Source organism: Lathyrus oleraceus, chromosome 2 (genome assembly GCF_024323335.1).
Source record: "Lathyrus oleraceus cultivar Zhongwan6 chromosome 2, CAAS_Psat_ZW6_1.0, whole genome shotgun sequence".
Classification (NCBI taxonomy): Eukaryota; Viridiplantae; Streptophyta; class Magnoliopsida; order Fabales; family Fabaceae; genus Lathyrus; species Lathyrus oleraceus.
The window spans coordinates 227,388,819-227,411,242 of record NC_066580.1 but is presented as its reverse complement, the minus strand read 5'-3'; the positions used below and the strand labels follow the sequence as shown (position 1 = coordinate 227,411,242).

Genomic DNA, 22,424 nt, shown 5'->3' with positions numbered 1-22,424 from the left:
TCATGAAGTTTTGGTTGGACCAGTCTGGTGGTCCTCACCGAAGAAGATAACCGGAGCTAGGGCTCAGGTGGTGTGTTGGCATGACCTGAACCATCTGATCTTGGTCCAACGTTTTAATCCTGGCCTTTGTTTTGGTTGACTCATCTTACCATGCGTTTGACTCGGGTGATTGGTGCACTCTATCGTGCGGCCATCAGATATGCCATCTCAATTAATGAGGGAGATCTGATGGCACTTGTTTTTCTGAATTTCTTTTTATTTTCTGATTTTTCATTTAATCCCTTTATTTTGTTTAATTCATATTAATTTCATTTTTAATCAGAAAAATATGGGACTTTCAACAAAAATCTTTAAATATTTTTCTCTTTCATTTTCTGAATTAAAATTATTATTTTTGGATTAATTTTGATATTTTTCATTAATTAAATATTTTTATGCAAATTTTTTATTGTTTAAAAATACTTTTGAATTTTTTTGTCTAAGGTCCTTTGACCTTGTTTGACCTAGGATAAATCTCTTGGTTATTTATTTGGTGTTTTGAAGAGGTTTTAGGTTTTGACCATACTAATTTGTATTTTAATGCCCTTTTAATGTGATTTTTAATTTATTAATTGTGTAAAAATTATGTTGAGTCATTTTTATGGTCTTGTGATGTTTGACTATTTGGTTTGGCCTTGGTCAAGGTTGATTTGAATTTTATTAGATTGAAATCATTAGATTTAGGGGATTGATGAAATGTACATTTCATCTCCCAAAATGAATGAATGATTTTAATTTGATAAAATTCCTCCCATGACCAATTTGTGTTTCTCTCATCTCCCCTCCCTCTTCATCTCCATCCCCATTCTCTCCCATCATTTTCATTGACCTATGAAATCTCAATATCCTAAGGCTAATTGGTTCATCAATGACCTTGTGTTAGATGAACCAATACAAGTATGGATGAGGTAGGTCCATCCCTTTTGATCTTTTCTTTTAGTGTGTGGTATGTTTTACGAGTTTGGTTCATTATACCAAAACTCTAACATGCATTAGCACCTAAATTTTTATAGTCCGGCCTCAGATATTAATGACTTTTACATAAGTCCAATTACAATTGCTTAACATATAGCTAAATTTGATTCTAAAGGCATATCATTCTAGTAAGTGAGATTGTAAGTCATTTACTTTCTGCAATTTAATTTCTAGTCATTTACCATTCATTGCCATTTACATACCATTTAACTTGTTTATGTTTATGCCACTTTCGCTTTGCTCATTTGAGCCATATATTGTGATTGTATATATTTGTTTATGTATTCTGTTTGTGTATGTGGTCTTAGGACCTTAAAATATCTAATAAACAACAAAAAAGCCAAAAAAATGTTTGGTGGGTTGTTTAGCTTGATCTAAACTTTTGGACTTAGGATTAGGCAACATTCCAGATGCAAAAGGACTTAGCCAATGAAAACATTTTGAGACCAAGTTATTGTGATTTGAACCTTCATCTGATGCAAGTATTGGGATCTATTTGAAATTATCTGCTACAAGGCCTTGATGCAACTGTTATTTTGATCTTATGTCTGATGCATTATTCTGAGTTAATTAAGGACTATTTCATCTGATACATGAGAATACAAAGAAGACTGCTAGCTCTGGAGTTGCTTGCTTGGATGTGGCTATCTTTATTTAATGCCTTGATCTTCATGATGCTTGATATTGCTAATTGCTTGATTCAAAGTCCAAAGGGAAAGTGGGTTTTCTATATGACATTCTTGTCTGTTGGATTGCATCTCATTGGTCAGATCTTTTCAACTCTTAACTTTTAATCTTATGCTTAGGATTAGTCTCTTCATCTCCTCCCACTTCTTAAATTTAAAAATCTCTCCCCCTTTTCAAAGATCTTCTTTGCTTGTGATTTCAAACGTAGACTTTGTTTAAATGATTAGAAACTTTAGCCTTATGCTAATGAATTTTTAAACCTTTTTCTTAAATCAAACTTGTAAATAAATATAATCATATTGACTTAAATTTTGATTAAAAGCAATCCACTCATATTTGACTTAAATAAATCTATTCAAACTTTTGGGCCCTTTATGCCCCTTTGAACTTATGTTTTAATTAAAAGCAATCCACTCATTTTGAAATTGATACCACGAACTACGAGGTTTTGATCCCTCATTTTAATGTTGGTACGTAGGCAAAAGTCCGAAGGTCTTGTCAAACACAAAAATATAACCAATAAATTCTTTTCTCATCTCCACACTCTATTTCTCGTTAAACATCTTTTATACCAAAAACACATACACACATAAAAAATGGCTCCCTAGGAGTACATAAGACACTTTGGGTGCTAACACATTCCAACTGTGTAACCAACCCCCTTACCTGTAATCTTTGGCATTTTATTAGTTTTGATTTGAAAACTTCTTATCTTTGGGGTTTGTTCGTACTTTTCCCTTTTCCTTTGGAAACAATAAAAGCGCGGTGGCGACTCTTGTTTTATTGACGTTAAGCTTATCCATAGTTTGATGGTCATGAATTTACCGCTACAGTTTGACAAAGGTCTCCCCCAAGTCATTAAAAGTGCGAACATTAGCATTGTTCAATCCCATATACCACCGAAGTGAAACACCAATTAGACTGTCTTGGAAGTAGTCAATGGGTAGTTGATCGTTGTCGGTCTGAGTAGACATCTTTCGAGCATACATGACAAGATGAATCAGAGGGAAGGTATTACTCTTATACTTTTCAAAGTCTGGGACCTTGAACTTCACCGGGATTTTGACATTAGGAACTAAACATAACTCAACATCACTTTTATCGAACAAATCCTTCCCTTTTAAGGTCTTCAATTCCTTTCGCAGCTCAAGAAATTGATCTTTCATCTCATCCATCTTCTCATAAACATCGGGGCCCTCAGAAGGCTCAGAATGGTAGATGGTTTCCTCGACAGGAGGAAGAGTATGCACAATGGGAGGAGGCATAGACAGAACCAGGCTAGATGCTGGCATGGAAGCAAAGGTTGAAGCATACCCTTCAGGCACAAAGTTGGTGGCATTCCCCAAGGGAACCCAACAAGCATGGCAGTCACACACTGGCTAGGAACCACAGGCGCAGACGTTGAAGCAATCTCTGAAATAACAATCCTCTAAGGAGGAGGAGTTGCATGAGGCATAGATGGTTGATTCGGAGCAGCAATCACAGACTGCAACAAGGCAGTGAGTCTGGAAATCTCATCCTTAAGTTCTATGTTCTCTTGCTCTAGATGCTCCATTCTTTTCTAGAGAGTAGCGCAAGTGTAATAGTGATGAGTCAACTTGACTGATACACAAAAGAAGAACCCATAAGACATCTTGTTGAAGAAAACATGTTATGCAAATGATGCATGAAATGTAATGTTTTTTATTTTAAATTCAAGGAACATGCAAGGTCCTATTTGCAAATATTTCAATTAATAATAATAATAGTCAATAATGATAACCATAAAATCTCTTTTTATTCATAAAATTTGGAAGGATTACACTGAGTACAATTCCAGAAACCAAAAGTACAAATACAAGAGAAAAGGAAAATGTCCTCCTAAGGATCCCTAGAAACTGCATCAGATGAACTGGCCAAGGGAGTATACTTCCTTCGGATGCACCTAATCTCGGACTCAAAGGCTATCTGCATCTGAGCTTTCTCGAAGACGATTTGATCAACAATCTTCTTCCAAGAACCGGAAGACTAAGGGATACTAGAGGAAGATAAGTCCTTTGGCTCTCTCTGTCTCTTCACTGCATGCTCTTCAAGAACTTTAATAAGTGAATCCTTGTCTCTCGACTCATGTTGAAACTCTACATGCTTGCGGTTCAAAGAATGGAACCGCTCCTCCCTTAACTCTCTCTCTTGGTTCATATGGGAAAGTGCATCTTCCAACTCCTCTACGTCTTGGTTAGGGAGAGTTGATGGCTCAACCATGACCACATACACAGGTCTCTCAAAAGCGTACGAAATCTTGAGCTCCAAAGCTCTCTTCTTCACCCAAATAGTGTAAGCTTCCAAAGCTACAAAGTTGCATGGACCAAACTTGGCACTTCCTTTCTTATGCACATTGTGCCAAGCGTGCACCATTTTACTCTTCAGATGTTAGGGATCTTTACCCTCTTGATAGAATAGACCTTCTAACTGAATGTTATTAGGTTTATCTCTCACAGGGAACCCAAGCTGACGACGGGCCAATGCAGGGTTGTAGTTGATTCCTCCTTGTGTACCAATGAGAGGTACATTAGAGAACTCACCACAACTGTCAATAATCTCCAAGCTACCAAATTCAGAATCATACCACGCCAATATCATTATTAGTGAGAGACATAAGTCTTTGAGACCACCGTAGACATTGTCTATTCTCCAAGAAAGTTGGCGTCTAAGGCAAGTTCAAAATGAACCACTTGTATAAAAATGGAACACAACACACAACGGTTCCACCACCCTTAGAATTCCTCAAATGCAAAGAGAAATACATATCACCCAACAGAGTTGGAACAGGATTCCTAATCAAGAATATCCTAATGGCGTTAACATCAATAAAATCGTCGATGTTAAGGAACAAAGCTAGACCATAGATGAGAAATACAAAGATGGCTTCGAAAGCGTCCATGCTACTGACTTAAGCAAACATAGTCGCTCTACCAATGAGAAACTCAGAAGTCAACCCTATAATTCCTCCCTTCTTCATCAAATTAGCATCAATCTCATATTTATTCAAATGAAGAGCTTCAACTATAACATGAGATCTGGGAATCTCCTCTAATCCACTGAAAGGTACCTTGTTAGATACGGGCATACCCAAGAGATGAGCATACTCCTCTAATGTGGGTACAAGTTGATAATCTGGAAAAGTGAAGCATCGACAAAGGGGGTTGTCGTACCTCGGAAAATGGGGATACGACCTAGCGAAGTGCAATTGCATGCTCGCAATGATGGACTAAACAGAGTCGCCACCGAACTTTATTTATTCCTAAAAAGGAAATGGGAAATATCGATAAAACCCAAGAAAAAACGATAATGATATTGGTCGTCGCAACCAAATCAGGGTTCGGGAGTCGATTACGCAAGGGGAACCGTTAGGCTTTTCAAGTTATTAGGTGGGAAAGAAAGAATGGAAGAGAGGATAATGTTTTTGAATTTTTGACGAAGGACTAAACCTAAGTTTTTTATTAGTGGGCCTGACAAGATTTACAAATCCTGCTCCTACGTATCTCAATAGAGAACTCAAGGCTTATGTGGTTCTGGGTAGAAAAATGTTTGTTTGTTGGTCGATTTTAGCGAAAGCTACTTTGTGTCAATCGACGAAAATATTGTTGGACTACCCAAAACAGGTGGAGAAACATTGCCTTGCATTGTCTTGAAACAAAGTAACTTTCGTTTGAGAAAATGTTTAAGAGTCAATCGCACGACGGTGAGAAAAAGAAATGGATTGGTTTGATGTGTTTTGAGTAATTGCGAGAACTTGGATGGGCGAGATATCCATCTCGAATCCTAGTCTCAGGAGGGCATGGTATCCACCACGTTCCATTTCCATCTTATTTGCAAAAGTGTTTAATAAGAATTAGGTGTTTTTGAATTTGATTGAGAAAGGGTTTGAAGAAACCGAATTGACAATTTTAAATGATGGCGAGAGCTAAGATAGGCGAGGCATTCACCTCGAATCTTAATCTCAGGAGTGCACGGTATCCACCATATTCCGTTTCCATCTTTATTGAAAAGGTGTTAAATAGGAATTAAGTATTTTGAGTTTTATTATGAAAATGGCTTGACGTTGGATCAAGCATTTAATGGACGTTTAAGAGAAAATTGAATGAATGTTGAGAGAAACATAATAGATAGATTTGGATGATGGTGAGGGCTAAGATAGGCGAGACATCCATCTCGAACCCTAGTCTCAGGAGTGCGTGGTATCCACCATGTTCCATTTCCATATTTATTGAAAAGGTCTTAAATATGGATTAAGTTTTTTGAGTTTTTATTGTGAAAATGGCTTGACGTTGGATCAAGCATTTGATGGACGATTGAAAAAGATTTGAATGAATATTTGAAAGAAATGGAATAGATAGGAATGGATGGATAGAAATGGATGGATTTGTTTATTGAGAAAATACTCGACGTTGGATCGAGTTTTTATTTTTGTTAATTTTGGAAATGGTTGATTTTATTCTTGTGTTAGTAAATAGCTAAACAATCAAGCAATAAAGAAATAAGAAGCGATAAAATTATGACATGCCATGGGAGTGGGGGTACATTTTGTCGAATGGGGATTCAAAGTTATGAAATAATTAAATCGGATCAATCAATGAATAAACAATACATGAGTGTAGGTGCAAGAGAACTGTCTCATTGTAAGAAGGCCCAAGAGTAAGCCATGTGAAGAACATAAATAACACAACAAGTTATATTTATAAGACACTCAAAAATTAAATTGAAAGACACAATATCGGGACGTGCACGAATAAAAATCGGGATGCGAATCAAAGTCACATAACGCAAGAACATGCAAAGAGATGAAAATTGAGAAACAAACAAAAACAAAAACAAAATCCTACATAATGTGCTCAAAGCCGGTTTGCGCATATTGACAACAATTGAAATGTCATATGCGATTAATCATAACGCGGCGAAATTCTGTTGTTATCTCAATAAAATAATTATAGATAAACAACATGAGAGTTGTTGAATCCATAAATTAAAATCAATGTTTTGCCAATAAAAATAAATAAAAAGGTAAACATTAAAAAATGAGTATATGAGAAATTAGGTTAAAACATAAATATGAGAATTAAAAATAACATTAAAAAAATAAATGTTGAACAACCAAAATACCAGACACGAGTATCGAACCCACCACACCAAGGGAGATGGGACAACTCTCCCTCCACTCAGCCATGGACAGCCAGCTGTTAGACTAGCAGTGACCCACATATATAAGAAAGAAAGAAAATAGAGTGAAAAGAAAAATATAAAAAAAAACTAAATAAAATTAAAGCAATGGGCCGTACAAGTTTGAGCCTGACGAATACCCAACAACCTCTTGGACTGTTTGGGTTCGGGTCAAATGAGACCCGCTCCAGTCTGGCCCACGATGAGGTGGAAACCGGAAAACGAAACAACACCCTAGTCGCGTGGCTGTTGGGTGACAAAAATAGGAGAATAAATCTCCTTCATTAATGGTTAGCTGTCAGCCATTAATGGGAACACGGCCAAATGGGAAAACCAAAAGGCCATCGGGAAAATGCAAAGCGGCACAAGCGTCAAATCCAGACTTTAAAATTCAAATCACAACAAAACTTGGAAAAATCAAAGCAGTGAAAGTTGATAACCCTTCTTCTTCTCTCAAATAGAAAAACAACTCTAAAAACGCAAAGAAACTTTATGCTTTTTTCTCAAAAGAAGAACGTCTATTTGGGAACGTAAGGAACAGAATAACGACTCGGCGACAATGGCATCACAACTCAAACCGCAATGAGCACAAAAGAAATTCAAAACAGAAATAGGGTTGGATTCCGAAACCAATCTCCAAACAATCTATGGCTATGAATGGACGCAAACACAAAACTGAAACGCAATGGAATTCAACGATGAAAACTAACCGATTACAGTAGGGTCGATCGAGGATTGGACGACCATGTAAATGTTTTGCTTAAACTCTTCTAAACGTTCCTTTTTACCAGTTCTTTTGCTCTCTAACGCACGTGTTGTCTTACAGGGAGACCTCTCCAAGAACAAGATTGGGTTTGTATGAAGGTTTGTTAATAATCTCTCTCCATGAAAATGGATTCTAGGTTTTTATTTCCCCTTTTTTTTTGCTAATGAACAGTATCGGCCGAACTCTCTTCGTGTTCAGTGGCGGCGGCTGGAGATCAGTAGGGTTTCGATTGGAATTCTTTTACGGTTCTTTTACCTCTTATATACGACTGGTAATCCTTTCTTTCTCTCTGCTGTGTTTCTTCAGAGTAGTGGAAAACGTCCGTACGGAAGACGTTTGGAGTTTTTTGTCCTCATCCCAGCTTGTAGTCCCCCTTCTCAACTCTTTCATTTACTCTTTTACCATTGGTAACAAACGAATCTGTTATAACTCATTTAGACGAAAATAGAGTATGTGTTTTTTTTTGGAATTATACTGATTCTTGCGTTGTTGTTGATGCTTCTGATATGGGTTTGCTGTAGGGGCCTGTAACCTGGATATCCAAAGGACTTCAGACACTACTTTGGTGGTTGATTCTCCGACTTTTTGATTGAGGAGTCCGTGCGAATAACAGTATGATCCTTCTTGCAAAGTTCCTCAATTCTATCAGCTTCCACCTTCGCCAATAACTTCTCCATCTCATCTATGTTATTAGCGGTAGCATAAGCATTGAGCCAAGTAGTAAATGTATATCTATTGTACATTTTATTGTCTTTCATTTCTTTCATCAGAGCAACCAAGTTCTTGTGTCAACCTGTCCGAGTATAGAGCTTTAACAGAACATTATAGCTCAATACCAAGTCTAACGCATCATTGGAAGCATGATCTTTTACTTTCTTCATGATAAACTCTACCTTAGCCACAAAGTTGTATGGAGCCTATAGACTTTTAAATCTTTTGAAGTGTGTGGAATACCGTTAAAATATGTCTCAGCTTGATCTAGATCATGGACTTTAGATATTAAGTCGATATGTATAGCAATGTCTCCTGATAATAAATGAAGGTTTCTTTCATTGCTCATCCATTCTGATATCTTAAGGGCTTGGTTGAAGTGACAATGGGTTCTGAGCTGCTTGATGAAAAAGTGTAGGGCGTGATTCCGTCGGTAAGTTGGCAAATTAACCATTAATGCATTTTCCTTTAACTCGTTCTGTTTTTGCATGTCCGGTGGTTTTATGCAGAATGGTTTTTCTGCTCGTATCAGGTTCTGTTGCACCGTCGACGCGCCTAGAAGCTGTGTTCTATGATGCTGATTTGAGTTGATCTCGCTCATGGAGGATTGCAATTGCTGCAATGTGTTTTGCTCCTCATAACCAAGGATTATTTTTGAAGTATACATCAAAATGCATTCGACATATAGTGTCTTCATTGAGCCATCTATTTCAAAAGTTTTAAGAATGCGACGAGCCAACAGGAGACCGGTGCAATAGGCTGCAACATAGTTGGTAAGACCTACTTCAAACCATAGTGAGGAAGGTCATACACATAAGCCTCTCTTCTTCTCTGAAACTTGACTTGAAAACTCTTGAATTAAGCCTTGATTGAATATTTATTTTCACATTTTACTTCTTTGATCGATTTGGTAGGTTGGTGGCTCGAGTTGCAACACATGGACATGATGGAGAACGTATTCAAATTTGAAGCAAACTTTTATCTTGAAGTAAAGAGCTCGATTTAGAACACTACATGTAGCTGACTAAAAGAGGTTTTGGAACTTGTAAAAATCTTCAATGCTTTTGTATAATTACAATGACCCTCAATGTATAAAAAAAAATCCTGGTGTATTTGTGTTTTCTTAATGTATGCATGTGCTCACTATGACGAGAATGTGAATGAGCACGTAGTTAAGTGAAAAAAATTGAATCTGAATGAGTATGATTGAATGAAAATGGTTCAATTTGGGCATGTATGAATGTGAACGAATATGCTTTCAATACAAAGAAAAGAATGAACAATGACTATGAAAGTGTCATGCCCACATTTTTATACTATGTCCCTTTTTATAGAGATGAATGAATGAAGAGTACTTGTCCAAGACCTTGAATTGTTAATGTACATCATATCTTTTGTATGACCCTGCACGAGTTAGAAATAAAAACAAAATGGAAAGTAAATTAGTAACTCTCCTCTTTTTTTTTTGAATGATTCAAACCTATTTCTAAGTTAAAATCCCAAGATCAAAACTCCAATTGCAAACTACACCCCCTAATGACTTGAATGGTTGACCCACATATAATGTAAAGATAACGACCTGAGACTATAAGCAAGACGTACTAACGAACTTATGAAGGATTGACTGCGAAAAGTTTCAGGACCAAAATCAGGTTATGACAGTTGCCCCTATTTAAACATCCTCACCTAGAGGAATATGAAGCGACAACTCTTCACTGGATCGCAGTGTGGGATGGTTAAATACCATGGAGGCCCAGATTTTGATCCTGAAAAATGCAAATGCTATGATGTGATATGCATGGGTGAAGGAATCCTTATTTTTTTGAATTTTTTTGTTAGGGATATGGTGAACCCTTAACAGGGGATGTTATGCCAGACAAACCAATCTGTGGGGAATACTAATGGTCCACGGGGACATAGACAAATGGGGTAAAACAACTTGTTGGGGATAACAATCCTGCTGGAGGGTCACACACACACTGGGGAATACTAAAAAATGAAAGTTGATAAACGACACTTAGAATACCAGAGATTTCGTCAGCAAGTTCACACATGACTCACTAATAACTTGAATATTTTATCCTTTTTTTAGGAAAATTCCTACAACAGGTTCGTACATGACCTGACAACACTGGAATAATCAAAGAAAAGGGTTCTTCAAAACAGGTTCAGACATGACCTGGTAATGCTAGAATAAAAGGTTCAGCAACAGGTTCATACATGACCTTACAATGCTGAGGAATATCAAAAATAGTTCTAACAACAAGTTCAGACATGACCTGGCAACATTAGAAAATTCAAAGAGAATATATCAACAGATTCATACATGACTTGATGACAACTTAAACATTCTTGACAAAAATCCGGAGATTTCTCACAAGAAAAACATCCGATCAAGATTTTTGGGAAATACTATCATTTAAAAAGTCAAATCGATGACTTTCTAGGAAGCACCAAGGCCAAAAGGAAAGAAACCTCTCTGTATGTTCTGACAACAAATGGACTTATACCATAAACATATATCACAACCTACCTCAAACGGATTAGTGCCAGTTACAACTGGACTTCAAGGGTGCTGGTGACGACCAGACTTAAAGCTACCATTTACAGATGGATTTAACTGATGCTGGTGACAACCAGACTTTAAAAGGATACTAATTACACCTGGATTTGATAGATGTTGATGACAACTAGACTTTAAAAGGATACTAGTTACAACTGTATTTGACAGATGTTGGTGACAACCAGAATTTAAAAGGATACCAGTTACAACTGGATTTGACAGATGTTGGTGACAACCAGACTTTAAAAGGATACCAGTTAGAACTGGATTTGACAGATGCCGGCGACAACCAGACTTTAAAATGATACCAGTTACAACTGGGTTTCAAAATGTGCGCCAGTTACAACTGGACTTAACAGACAATGCCAATGACAATTGGACTTGCAAAACAAGAATGGTGATAACCAGACTTATCATACCATATACAAATGGATTTTAAGACAATGTCGGTTACAACTCTGATTGGGGATACCAATTACAATTGGATTTGAGATAAGATGCTGGTGACAACCAGATTTTAAAGAGCCACCAGTTACAACTGGATTTTAACAATTGAGCGCCAGTTACAACTGGACTTAATAGATAGGGCCAATAACAATTGGACTTGCAGACAATGCTGGTTACAACCAGACTTATCATACCATTGACAAATGGATTTTATCAAAGCGCTAGTCACAACTGTGCTTGAGGTACCAATTATGGTTGGATTTGAGACAAGATGCTGGTGACAACCAGACTTTAAAAGATACCAGTTACACCTGGATTTGACAGATGAGCGCCGATTATGACTGGACTTAACAGACATGCCAATAACAATTGGACTTGTAAATAATGCTGGTTACAATCAGACTTTTAAAAGAAACCAGTCACAACTGGATTTAGAGACAGAACGCCAGTTACAAATGGACTTAACAAAAGACGTTGGTGACAACCAAATTTAAAGAGATACCAAATACAACTAGATTTGGTCAAAGATACTGGGAACAACCAGACTTAACAAACGACGCCAGTAACAACCAGACTTAGAGGTCAGGGGATACAATCCACAACGAGACCTGAGATTATGCAAAAGAGCACAAAGTATACTTCGAGCTAGGCATGATTTTGATTTTTCTTATATGCATGTTGTATGAATGATCATGATATGAAAATGTCGACAATATGCAGACTGGAAATTAGAGGAGGCTTTATGGAGGTACTGAATTCTCAACACCAACAACTCAACCAAAGAAGTGAGTAGATGCATCAAAGGAGGATCTATCAAGCTGAACAGTTACAACTGGCCTAGTAATCCTTTCGGAGAATGCTAAATCCGTGCTCTCTGGAGATATATGTTGATCATCCGAGAGAAATCTTGCAACTTGAGACTTGTGGGGAAGGACAAAAGGTTTCCTTTTAATATTTCCACATGTCAAAGCAAAATTGTGTTTCTCAATATGTTGAAAAATTCTTTCAAAATTTTATTATTAACAAATAAATGGCATTTTGCATAACAAAGAAAATCAGAGAAAAATAGAAAATGATAGAATTGGATAGGCAAACTTGTATTTATTCAAGAATGGTAGTACACCAATGGTGTAGCTCCATGGAAGTTACAAATTTGAAAATTGCAATAGGGAAAGGTTTATATTGAATCGCAATGACTACTACTATCCCTAATAACAATGTCTCCACAAAACCTCTCTTCTGAAGGGAGCAGTTGGATTGATCTTCCACCTTTAGCTCTTCTGTGTTGATTAGTGACAACTGATACAGTCTATGCCTTTTATCCCTAATTTTTGCCTGGATTGCCCTTTCGGGTTCTCAATCCACCAGGACGCTCTTTTTTGCCTAAGTCTCCCTTTCAGGTTTTCAACTTAGCGAGCTACCATTTTTTTATCCCTAACTTTTGCCTGGATTGCCCTTTTGGGTTTTCAATCCATCGGGTTTTTGTTAGCAGTATCTTTTGAATACATCAGAGTTCACAGGGTGGATGAGCTCTTCGCCATCCATAGTTGTGAGAAACAAAGCACCTCCAGAGTATGCTCTCTTTACAACGTATGGGCCTTCATAGTTTGGAGTCCACTTCCCACGTGAATCTTTGTGTACTGGCAAGATCTTCTTGAGCACGAGATCTCCTTCCTTGAACCCTTGAGGACGAACCTTTTTGTCAAACGCTTTCTTGATTGGTTGCTAGTACAATTGTCCATGGCACAGAGCGGTCATACGCTTCTCATCAATGAGGTTAAGTTTATCATAACTGTTCTGGATCCATTCGGCTTCATCTAGCTTGGCCTCCATCAATATTCTCATTGAAGGTATCTTTACTTCGACTGGGAGAACTGCTTCAATCCCATACACTAAGGAAAATGGGGTTGCCCCTGTTGAAGTGCGGACTGAGGTCCGGTATCCATGCAGAGCAAATGGTAGCATCTCGTGCCAATCCTTATAAGTTTTCACCATCTTTTGCAGGATCTTCTTGATATTTTTGTTGGCGGCTTCAACAACACCGTTCTTCTTTAGGCAATATGGAGAAGAATTATGGTGGTCAATCTTGAAACTCTCACATAATTCTGTCATTGTCTTGTTGTTCAAGTTTGAACTGTTGTCTGTAATGATCTTGATAGGGATTCCATAGCGGCAAATAATCTCCTTGATAAAGCGAGCAACCACATGTCTCGTCACATTGGTGTAGGAAGCAACCTCTACCCATTTAGTAAAGTAATCGATGGCAACCAGGATGAAGCGATGACCATTGGAAGCCTTAGGCTCTATAGCACCAATCATGTCGATGCCCCACATTGAGAAGGGCTAAGGAGATGTTAAAACATTCAAAAGTGTTGGCGGTACATTCACTTTATCAGCATAAATCTGACATTTATGACATTTTCTGGCATAGCTGAAACAATCGGACTCCATGGTCAACCAATAATAGCCAGCTCTTAAAATCTTCTTGGCCATGGCATGTCCGTTGGCGTGGGTCCCAAAGGATCCCTCATGAATCTCCTTGATCAACAGGTCTACTTCGTGTCTATCCACACGTCTGAGTAGAACCATGTGATGGTTTCTCTTGTAAAACACATCATTGCTCAAAAAGAATTTGGACGATAACCTCCTCAGCGTTTTCTTATCCAACAATGTAGCATCTTCTTGATACTCTTGACTTAGAAGATATCGCTTGATATCATGAAACCAAGGTTTACCATCAGTTTCTTCTTCAATCAATTGACAGTAGGCAGACTCATCTCTTCGCTCAATTCGAATAAGTGGAGCTTCATTACGGAATTTGGCTTGGTACGTTAATGCTAATGTTGCCAGAGCATCAGCCACTTGATTTTCTACTCTCGGGATGTGATGGAAAGTGATATTGTCAAAGTATTCTATCATCTTCACAACATGAGCATGATACGGGATAAGCTTCACATCATGGGTTTCCCATTCTCCTTTGACCTGATAGATCACCAAGGCTGAATCTCCATACACCTCAAGGATCTTGATTCGGAGATCAATTGCGGCTTCAAGACCAAGGATACAAGCTTCCTACTCTGCGACATTATTCGTACAATGAAAGCACAACCTCGTTGTGAAAGGGGTAAAGCCACCATTTGGATTCACCAAAACAGCTCCCACACCATGACAATTGTAATTGGAGGAACCATCGAACGCGAGCTTCCATCGAGATCCTGGTTCTGGTCCTTCATCTGGGCCTGGGATCTCACAATCCTTTATCACCATTATATCTTCATCGGGGAAATCAAACTTCAACGGCTGATAGTCTTCAACTTGTTGATGAGCAAGATACTCTGCTAACACACTTCCCTTGATTGCCTTATGGGTTATGTACTGGATGTCGTATTTTGACAAGAGCATCTGCCAACGGGCAAGTCTTCCAGTCAAGGAAGGTTTCTCAAAGATATACTTTATTGGATCCATCTTCGAGATCAACAAAGTAGTATGGCAAATCATGTACTGCCTAAAACGACGAGCGACCCATGCTAGCACGCAACAAGTTTTCTCCAAAAGCAAATATCAACTTTCACAATCGGTAAACGTTTTACTCAGATAGTAAATAGCATGTTCTTTCTGACCGGTTTCGTCATGTTGCCCCAACACGCATCCCATTGACCCTTCAAGCATAGTCAGATACATGATTAATGGCTTTCCTGGGACAGGTGGAATCAAAATAGGAGGCTCTTGCAAGTATTGACGAATCTTCTCAAAAGCACTTTGACAATCAGAATTCCATTCGATAGCTTGATCCTTTCAAAGAAATTTGAAGATAGGCTCACACGTGGCTGTCATATGTGAGATAAACCTTGAGATGTAATTCAAACGTCCAAGGAAACCTCTAACTTCTCGCTCGGTGCGTGGAGCAGGCATTTCTTGTATAGCTCAGACCTTATCGGGGTCCACCTCAATTCCTCGTTGACTAACGATGAAACCAAGCAACTTCCCTAAATGGACACCAAATATGCATTTTGCAAGGTTTAATCGTAATCTAAACTTTCGGAGGCGCTCAAATAGCTTCTTCAGATGGATCATACGATCTTCTTCACTCTGAGACTTAAGGATCATGTCGTCAACATAGACCTCTGTCTCCTTGTGCATCATGTCATGGAAAAGAGTGACCATAGCTCTTTGGTAAGTTGCCCCGACATTTTTGAGACCGAAAGGCATTACCTTGTAGCAAAACGTGCCCCAATGGGTAATAAAAGTGGTCTTCTCCATGTCATATGGAGCCATCTTAATTTGATTGTATCCAGAAAAGCCATCCATAAAGGAGAATATAGCAAAACTTGCAGTGTTATCTACCAGAGTATCAATGTGCGATAGAGGGAAATTGTCCTTTGGACTAGCTTTGTTCAGATCCCTATAATCAACACACATCCTCACTTTTCCATCCTTTTTAGGCACAGGTACAATATTAGCTACCCATTGTGGGTACTTCGCCACTGCGAGGAAACCAGCATCAAATTGTCGTTTGACTTCTTCACGAATCTTCAGAGCCATATCTGGTCTTGTTCTTCGGAGTTTCTGCTTTACTAGAGGGCATTCTGGCTGAGGCGGAAGCTTGTGTTCCACGATGTCGGTGTCTAGTCCTGGCATATCCTGGTACGACCATGCAAATACATCCACATATTCTTGTAGCAGCTTGACTAATCTCTCTTTGATGCTTGCTTCAAGTGTGGTGCCGACTTTGACTTCTTTCTTCTCTTCCTCTGTGCCAAGGTTGATTGTTTCCAACGGCTCTTCATGTGGCTGAAGGGCTTTGGACTCGTGCTCGAGCAGCCTTGCCAATTCGTCGGGGATGTAACAATCTTCTTCACCCTTTTCTTCCGCTTGGTAGATAGGGGAGTCAAAGTTATGAGAGGGAGTAAAGTCATTGGATTCAACGGGGTTATCATTTATTCTGCATGTTTGAATGATTGATTTTTTTTAGAAAAGTAAAAATAAAAGATGCATAAATGAAAAGTCTTTTGTCTTTTTTTTTCCGAAAAGATTGCCATTTTCTTAAGAGAAAGCAAAATAAATGAATAATAAAAATTTAACAAAATGCCTTTCATTCACTGATAATGATTATTTGAAAATGAAAAGGGGCCATACAACATGATCCATAAGCCTTGGGTAGAGCTAAGGATTTGAAAGAAAAAAAAACAATTATTACTTTGACAAAGGAAAAAATTCGAAGATCTCAACCGCCTTCCAGTTGTTCAAAGCTGTCTCACACCAGTAAACCAAACATGGCTCAACTTCGTCTTCGGTGTTGTCTTCAATTACATTGACCTGATCTCCATGGATGAATCCTATGCTAAGGAATACTTCCTGGATGCTTCAGGTGTTGTCCTTTGCAGGGGCTCGGGCTCCTTTCACAGCGGAAGGCACATATCCCAAACCAAAGCAATCATGCTTCTCACGAATATCAATAAGCTGACCCCAACCTTCAGGGCTTCCTCCTTCAATGCTAGACTTTGCGCTTTTTAGAGAAGCAAAAGATGAACAAGCTTTTCCAACAACGTCCTTCATCTCCACAAAAGTGGCGTTGGCTATTTCCAGAGCTTGGAAAGAAGTTTCCAAAGCGTCCTCATCAGCCTTGATATATCTCAAGAATGAAAGGTAACTGACCACAAAGTCCTCCTCCCCAGAGATAATAATCAGTTGATTGTCCACCACAAACTTCATTTTCTGGTGTAAAGTGGAGGTAACTGCCCATGCAACATGAATCCAAGGACGCCCCAATATGGGAAGTTCTACCTCTCCAATCACGGTTCTCCAGGAACCGTCAAAAGCTTTCACTACCAAGGCACTAGGTTTCATAGCTGGTCCTTGATAAGATAACTTAGCGAGTGTTCTTTTTGGCATAACATTCAGAGAAGATTCAGTATCAACCAAAACTCTCGCCAAAGCATCATCTTTTCATTTTACCGAGATATGGAGAGCACAATTATGATTTTGTCCATCCTCAGGTAATTCCTCTCCACTGAAGCTCAAAGTATTGCAAGTTGTGTCGCAACCACCCCATCAAACTGGTATACTGTTATGCTTTGTGTTACATGAGCTTGGCCAAGCACCTTCAACAAAGCCTCCTTGTGGGCTTAGGAGTTCAATAGCAGAGACAAAATAGAGATCTTAGATGGTGTTTGATGCAACTGATCCACCACTTTGTAGTCACTTCTCTTGATCAACTTCAAGAATTCAACAACATCTTCAAATTGGACCACTTCGGGTTCTTTACTGGGAGTTGCAACTGTAGGTTCCTTGGTCGGCCCTTGAGGAGTCACATTGAATTCAGGCGTATAGATTCGACCTCTACGGGTCATTCTGTTCATTCCTGCAGTATTGGTGACATCCTCACTCACAGCTTCTGTAACTTCAACGTACGCACTTCCTTCAGCAACCTTGTCCATAGCGGTAATCTCATATTTCCAAGGCACAACCTTGGTGCTCTCATATGGAAAAGGCATGGGCATACATATCTCAGCAGGCAACAGATGACTATTCGTCGGAACCACTCCACCACTGTAATATGGGATCTCAACTGGTTCGGGTAAATTGAAGCAAGGTTCAATCACCAACGCATCTTCATTCTTCGTAACGCTAGATATCTGAAGCACTCCTTTATTCATCAAGTCTTGAATGTTATCTCGTACCACCTGACACCCCCTTGGGTATGTGGCACACTCTTCACAATTTTCATGACTATCATTAATCAGGCCAGATTCCACCAACCGGGCATGGAACATTGCCAAAGGAGTCTTGACATCCTCCACCTTCTCAACCATAACACCAGCAGAGGCATCTTCAATGGCGTCCACTGCGGGATCTCCAGGGGAGGAAGAGGATTGTTCTTCACATTCGGTCCCATATCTTTAAAGGACAGTATCTTGTTGTCAATCAACTCACGAACCCTGTGCTTCAAACCATAGCAACCCTCTAGGTCATGCCCGGGGGAACCTTCATGAAAATGACAGTGTGCATTAGGGTTGTACCATGGAAGAAGACGATCAGGTGGAGGTCCCATAGGTCTGGGAACCACCAAACCCTTTTGCAACAAGGAGGGATAAAGCTCAGTGTACGACATTGGGATTGGATTGAAGGTCGCCCTATCCCCTTGCCTCCTATTCTGGTTCTGAGAGTTTTGCCTTGGAGCTTGAGCTCTCGGTTGTTGATAGACAGGAGCTACTGGTGCTTGTTCATAAGTTGGAGGAACCGCAACACGTTGTTGAACTAGAGTCGGTCGATAAATCAGATGTACTTAATAAGCTTGAGAAGGTTGTTGATTGAATGCGGGCGTCACAACAACTACGTACGGTTATGGGGTGTACTGAACGGGATACATGGGCTGCTATAGGGAAAGGGTGGTTGAACATATTGTTGCTGCGAATATTGTTGTGGTCTCCTTCTTGGAGGGGCTCTTCCTTGGCCAACAATCACAACATTTGTTTCCCCTTCTTTCTTTCTGGGAAACCCTCCAGAGAACTTCTTTGGATTAGCATTTGAAGTTCCATTTACAGCCGCAAGTTTGCCATTTCTTAAACTATATTCGACACGAGCCCCTATAGCAACAAGCTCGGAGAATCCCAAGGAAGCACTTCCAACCATCTTCTGATAGAATTGGGGTTGGGTTGTATCGATAAATAGTTCGGCCAATTCCTTCTCAGCAAGAGGTGGTTCAACTTGAGAAGCCAGTTCCCTCCATCTCTGAGCATATTCCTTGAAGGACTCTTTGTCATGCTGGAACATGCTTTGCAACTGTCTTCTGTGAGGTGCCATGTCCATGTTGTATTTATAGTGTTTTATGAATGTGTCTAACAGGTCTTGGAAACATATGATCCTATTTTGATCCAGACTTAAATACCACTTGGAAGGAGCCCCACTCAAGCTATCTTGAAAATAGTGGATCATCAGCTTGTCGTCTTCCACGTGTGCAGCCATTTTTCTGTAATACATGATGAGATGGCTCTTTGGACAAGTATGCCCCTTATATTTTTCGAAGTCTGGAGTTTTGAATTTGGCCGGAATCACCAACCCATATACAAGGCACATTTCTTTAGCAGCAGATCCAAAGACGTGGTCTTCTTCTAAATCTCGAAACATCTTCTCAAGGAGCTGCATGTTCTCCTTTACTTCTCTAAAATCTTCAAAGATTTCTTCGTCACCAACAAAGGTTGAGTCGACAGTCTGATACATGTGATGTTGATCTTCAAAGTGCGGAATGTGCCTAGCATAGGAAGCTGGTGGAGCAACGGTATGGATGACTGGGCGTGCGTCGGTGTAAACCGGTAATGGCATAACTTGTTGGACAGGTTGCCCCATGTCGTGCACTACTTCCGCTTGAGGGACGAAGTCGTAAGGTAGCCCATATGGAGGAAGGGTTGAGGGTAACGTCCTCTGAAGTTGGACTTCCATTGTTGGGCCCGTGGTCTCTGAAATCACAGTCGCTTGCGAAACCTTAAATCTGAAGGTTAAAGCTTGTACCATTTCCCTCATCTGGGACATGCCCCCTTTGATTTCATCTAATTCAGCTCTAACTCGGGCGCTCTCTTGCTCTTGTTCAGCCATCCTTTGTCTTGCTCGGGCGCGAGTATTGTACTGGTGTTGAAGATTCAGCATGAAACTGGAGGAAGAAAGGGCGGAGTGAGACTCTATTTTGAAAATGTATGAATGCATGAATGGATGCATCTTGTTGGCAAAACTCTTGGTTAGTTTCAGTCATTTATTTCAGAAATGCCACAACACTTGTTCGCAAATATTTAAAGTAATAAGGAAATAAAACACAATAAAAATGAATCTCAAAAGCGATTTTTTCATTAACTTATAACAAAGTTCAAATACAAACGAAGTGCTTATGGCTTATGGGCTTTCCGAACCGTAGCAAGGTCGGTAGTCAGCCCTTCCAACATCGCCTTACAAAATTTAATGAAATTAAAGACTTGATGCGGGGTGTTCTCTGGACACATACACCAATCAGCTTCTTGCAGTTTCTCAGGTAGCTCCTGCATGACGGAATTCGCAAATCTGGACAGCCTCAGAAATTTTCCCTTCCACTCAGTGTAAAGCCCTTGGAGGTCTTGAATGATGCGCAAGTCTTCAGCCTTGGTCACCTCTATGTCCCTATAGAGGTTTCTCCAATATTTGCACTCACCTAGCAATGTCAGATAGGCAGCATCTTGATCCCCACTTTCAAGTGCTTGGATTCTAGCATTGGCTTGTTCCAACTGATAGTTCAGCCGTGTACAAACTCTTTCTGACTCTTCAGTCCTCAGCTTCTCGGGTTCCAGAGTATCCTTGTATTTCTGAATGGTATTCTCCAGTTCACGAGTATGAATCTCATAAATCAGTCGTGCTTCCCTTTTCATTTCAAGGGTCAATTCCAGAGTCTTGTTGAGTTTTTGAATTCGGAGTAAAGCTCTATCAAACTCCTCTTCCTTTGTCTTGAACATAGATTTAGTGCTGTAGAGCGCTTGTCCGAACTTTTCTCTCCTTGCCTCAGACTCCCTAGCTCTTTTGTTGGAGATTTTAAGCTCTTTGTCCTTCTTCTGTTGACCGTCTTTCAAATTTCCATTCTCTATCGAGACTCGACCGAGCTTAATCCTCAAGTCGGCATTCTCCAACTCCAGCTCCTTAATACGGGCATTGAGCTTCTCCACATCTTCAGGTAATATGGGTTCTGGCTCAGGAACCAACAGATAGATAGAAGGATCAAATGGAAAAGTGAGTTTAACCATCTGAATCCTCTCTCTCACCCAATAAGTATAAGGCTCTCGAGCGATGGCATTTCTCTTACCCAACTCCTTACCCTTTCTGATAACTTCTTGCCAAGACGTCTTGATCTTCTTCACCATGGGGTGATCTGCTTCAGCATTGTTTTAGATGAAAGGCTCTAAAGCTTTAGATTTTGGAGGGCCATTCATAGGGTAACCATGCTGCCTCAAAGATAACACGGGGTTATAGTTGATGAAACCCTTGGTTCCTATCAAAGGTACATTGGGGAAGTCTCCAATGCTGACAATAACATCCTTGGTTTCCCAATCCCTGATATACCATTTAACATGATTGGAGGTGAGGGAAGCTAACTTCTAGGAGGGCTTGAGTTCCCTCGAGACAAAAGGGCCATCTTCTAGCACATGAGATCTAAATCAGGCATGCAACAGCTGCGCACAACATAAGATGGCTCCTTCCTTATTCTCATGACGATCGTGGAGAGCATAGTGGAGGTCTTCCAGGAGGAACGGTATAGGGTTACCAGAGAGGAAGATTCTCACTGCCAGGTGGTCCACAAAATGGTCAATATTTGGGAAGAGAACTATCCCATATACCGACACGGCTAACACATCATAGAAAGCTTCCCATTTCCCTTCTTTTTGCATCTTCTTAGATTTATCTTCCAAGAACTTCCTAGAAAAACCATTGAAAGCTCCCTTCACATCCCAATTGTCCATGACTTCAGAAAATTTCAGACCCAAAGCTAAAGCTATCGTCTTGGGAGGAATACCTTCATCGAACTTAGGAAATGGATTATGATCCCTCAGATTACGGCCTACAATCCTCTCAAATTCTTCCAAGGTAGGAGCCAATTAGAAGTCATAAAATGTGAAACAACATAGAGGTGGATCATAGAACTGAGCAATAGTCATTGTGGTCATCATGTCCATCTTCTCATTTAGGATGTCCAGAATTCTTCCATAATCTTGCACAAAGCTATTGAGTTTGAATGTGTTACTTTGGCACTCAACTTCTGCAGGATGGCAAGGTCCATGTTCTTATATTTGAACTGAAAAGTGCTTCTTCTCTCAGGATTCATTTTGCTAACAAGTCTTGGATTCCTGAAATAACGCGAAACAAACTAAGAGTTTTGCTTTTTATGCGTATGCAATGAATGGATGGATGCAATGTTTTTTTTGGTACAGGTTCAAAGGTCTGAGGTATGGATAAGTCTGATTGCTTTCCAAAACGGGGTTCTCATCGGGTGTGATCTAGGGCTTTGTTACAAAGGATCCCCAGTGTCAT

General features: G+C 39.6%; 1 protein-coding gene across 1 annotated transcript; it reads right to left on the bottom strand.

Annotated features, from left to right (window-relative positions):
- Nucleotides 1-17,509: 17,509 nt before the first annotated feature.
- On the bottom strand, nt 17,510-19,976 carry LOC127122688 (uncharacterized). Its single transcript, XM_051052986.1, has 3 exons — nt 18,752-19,976; nt 18,557-18,641; nt 17,510-18,281 (listed from the first exon to the last, which is right to left on the bottom strand). The coding sequence occupies exons 1-3, from the start codon at nt 19,974-19,976 to the stop codon at nt 17,510-17,512; spliced, it is 2,082 nt and encodes a 693-aa protein (XP_050908943.1).
- Nucleotides 19,977-22,424: the final 2,448 nt, after the last annotated feature.

Coding starts and splice junctions, on each gene's coding strand:
- LOC127122688 (XM_051052986.1), bottom strand. CDS start 19,976: ATGGCTGAACAAGAGCAAGAGAGCGCCCGAGTTAGAGCTGAATTAGAT. Junction 18,642..18,751: donor CTTTCCCTATAGCAGCCCAT/GTATCCCGTTCA, acceptor GACCGACTCTAG/TTCAACAACGTGTTGCGGTT. Junction 18,282..18,556: donor CCGAGAGCTCAAGCTCCAAG/GCAAAACTCTCA, acceptor TGTCCTTTAAAG/ATATGGGACCGAATGTGAAG.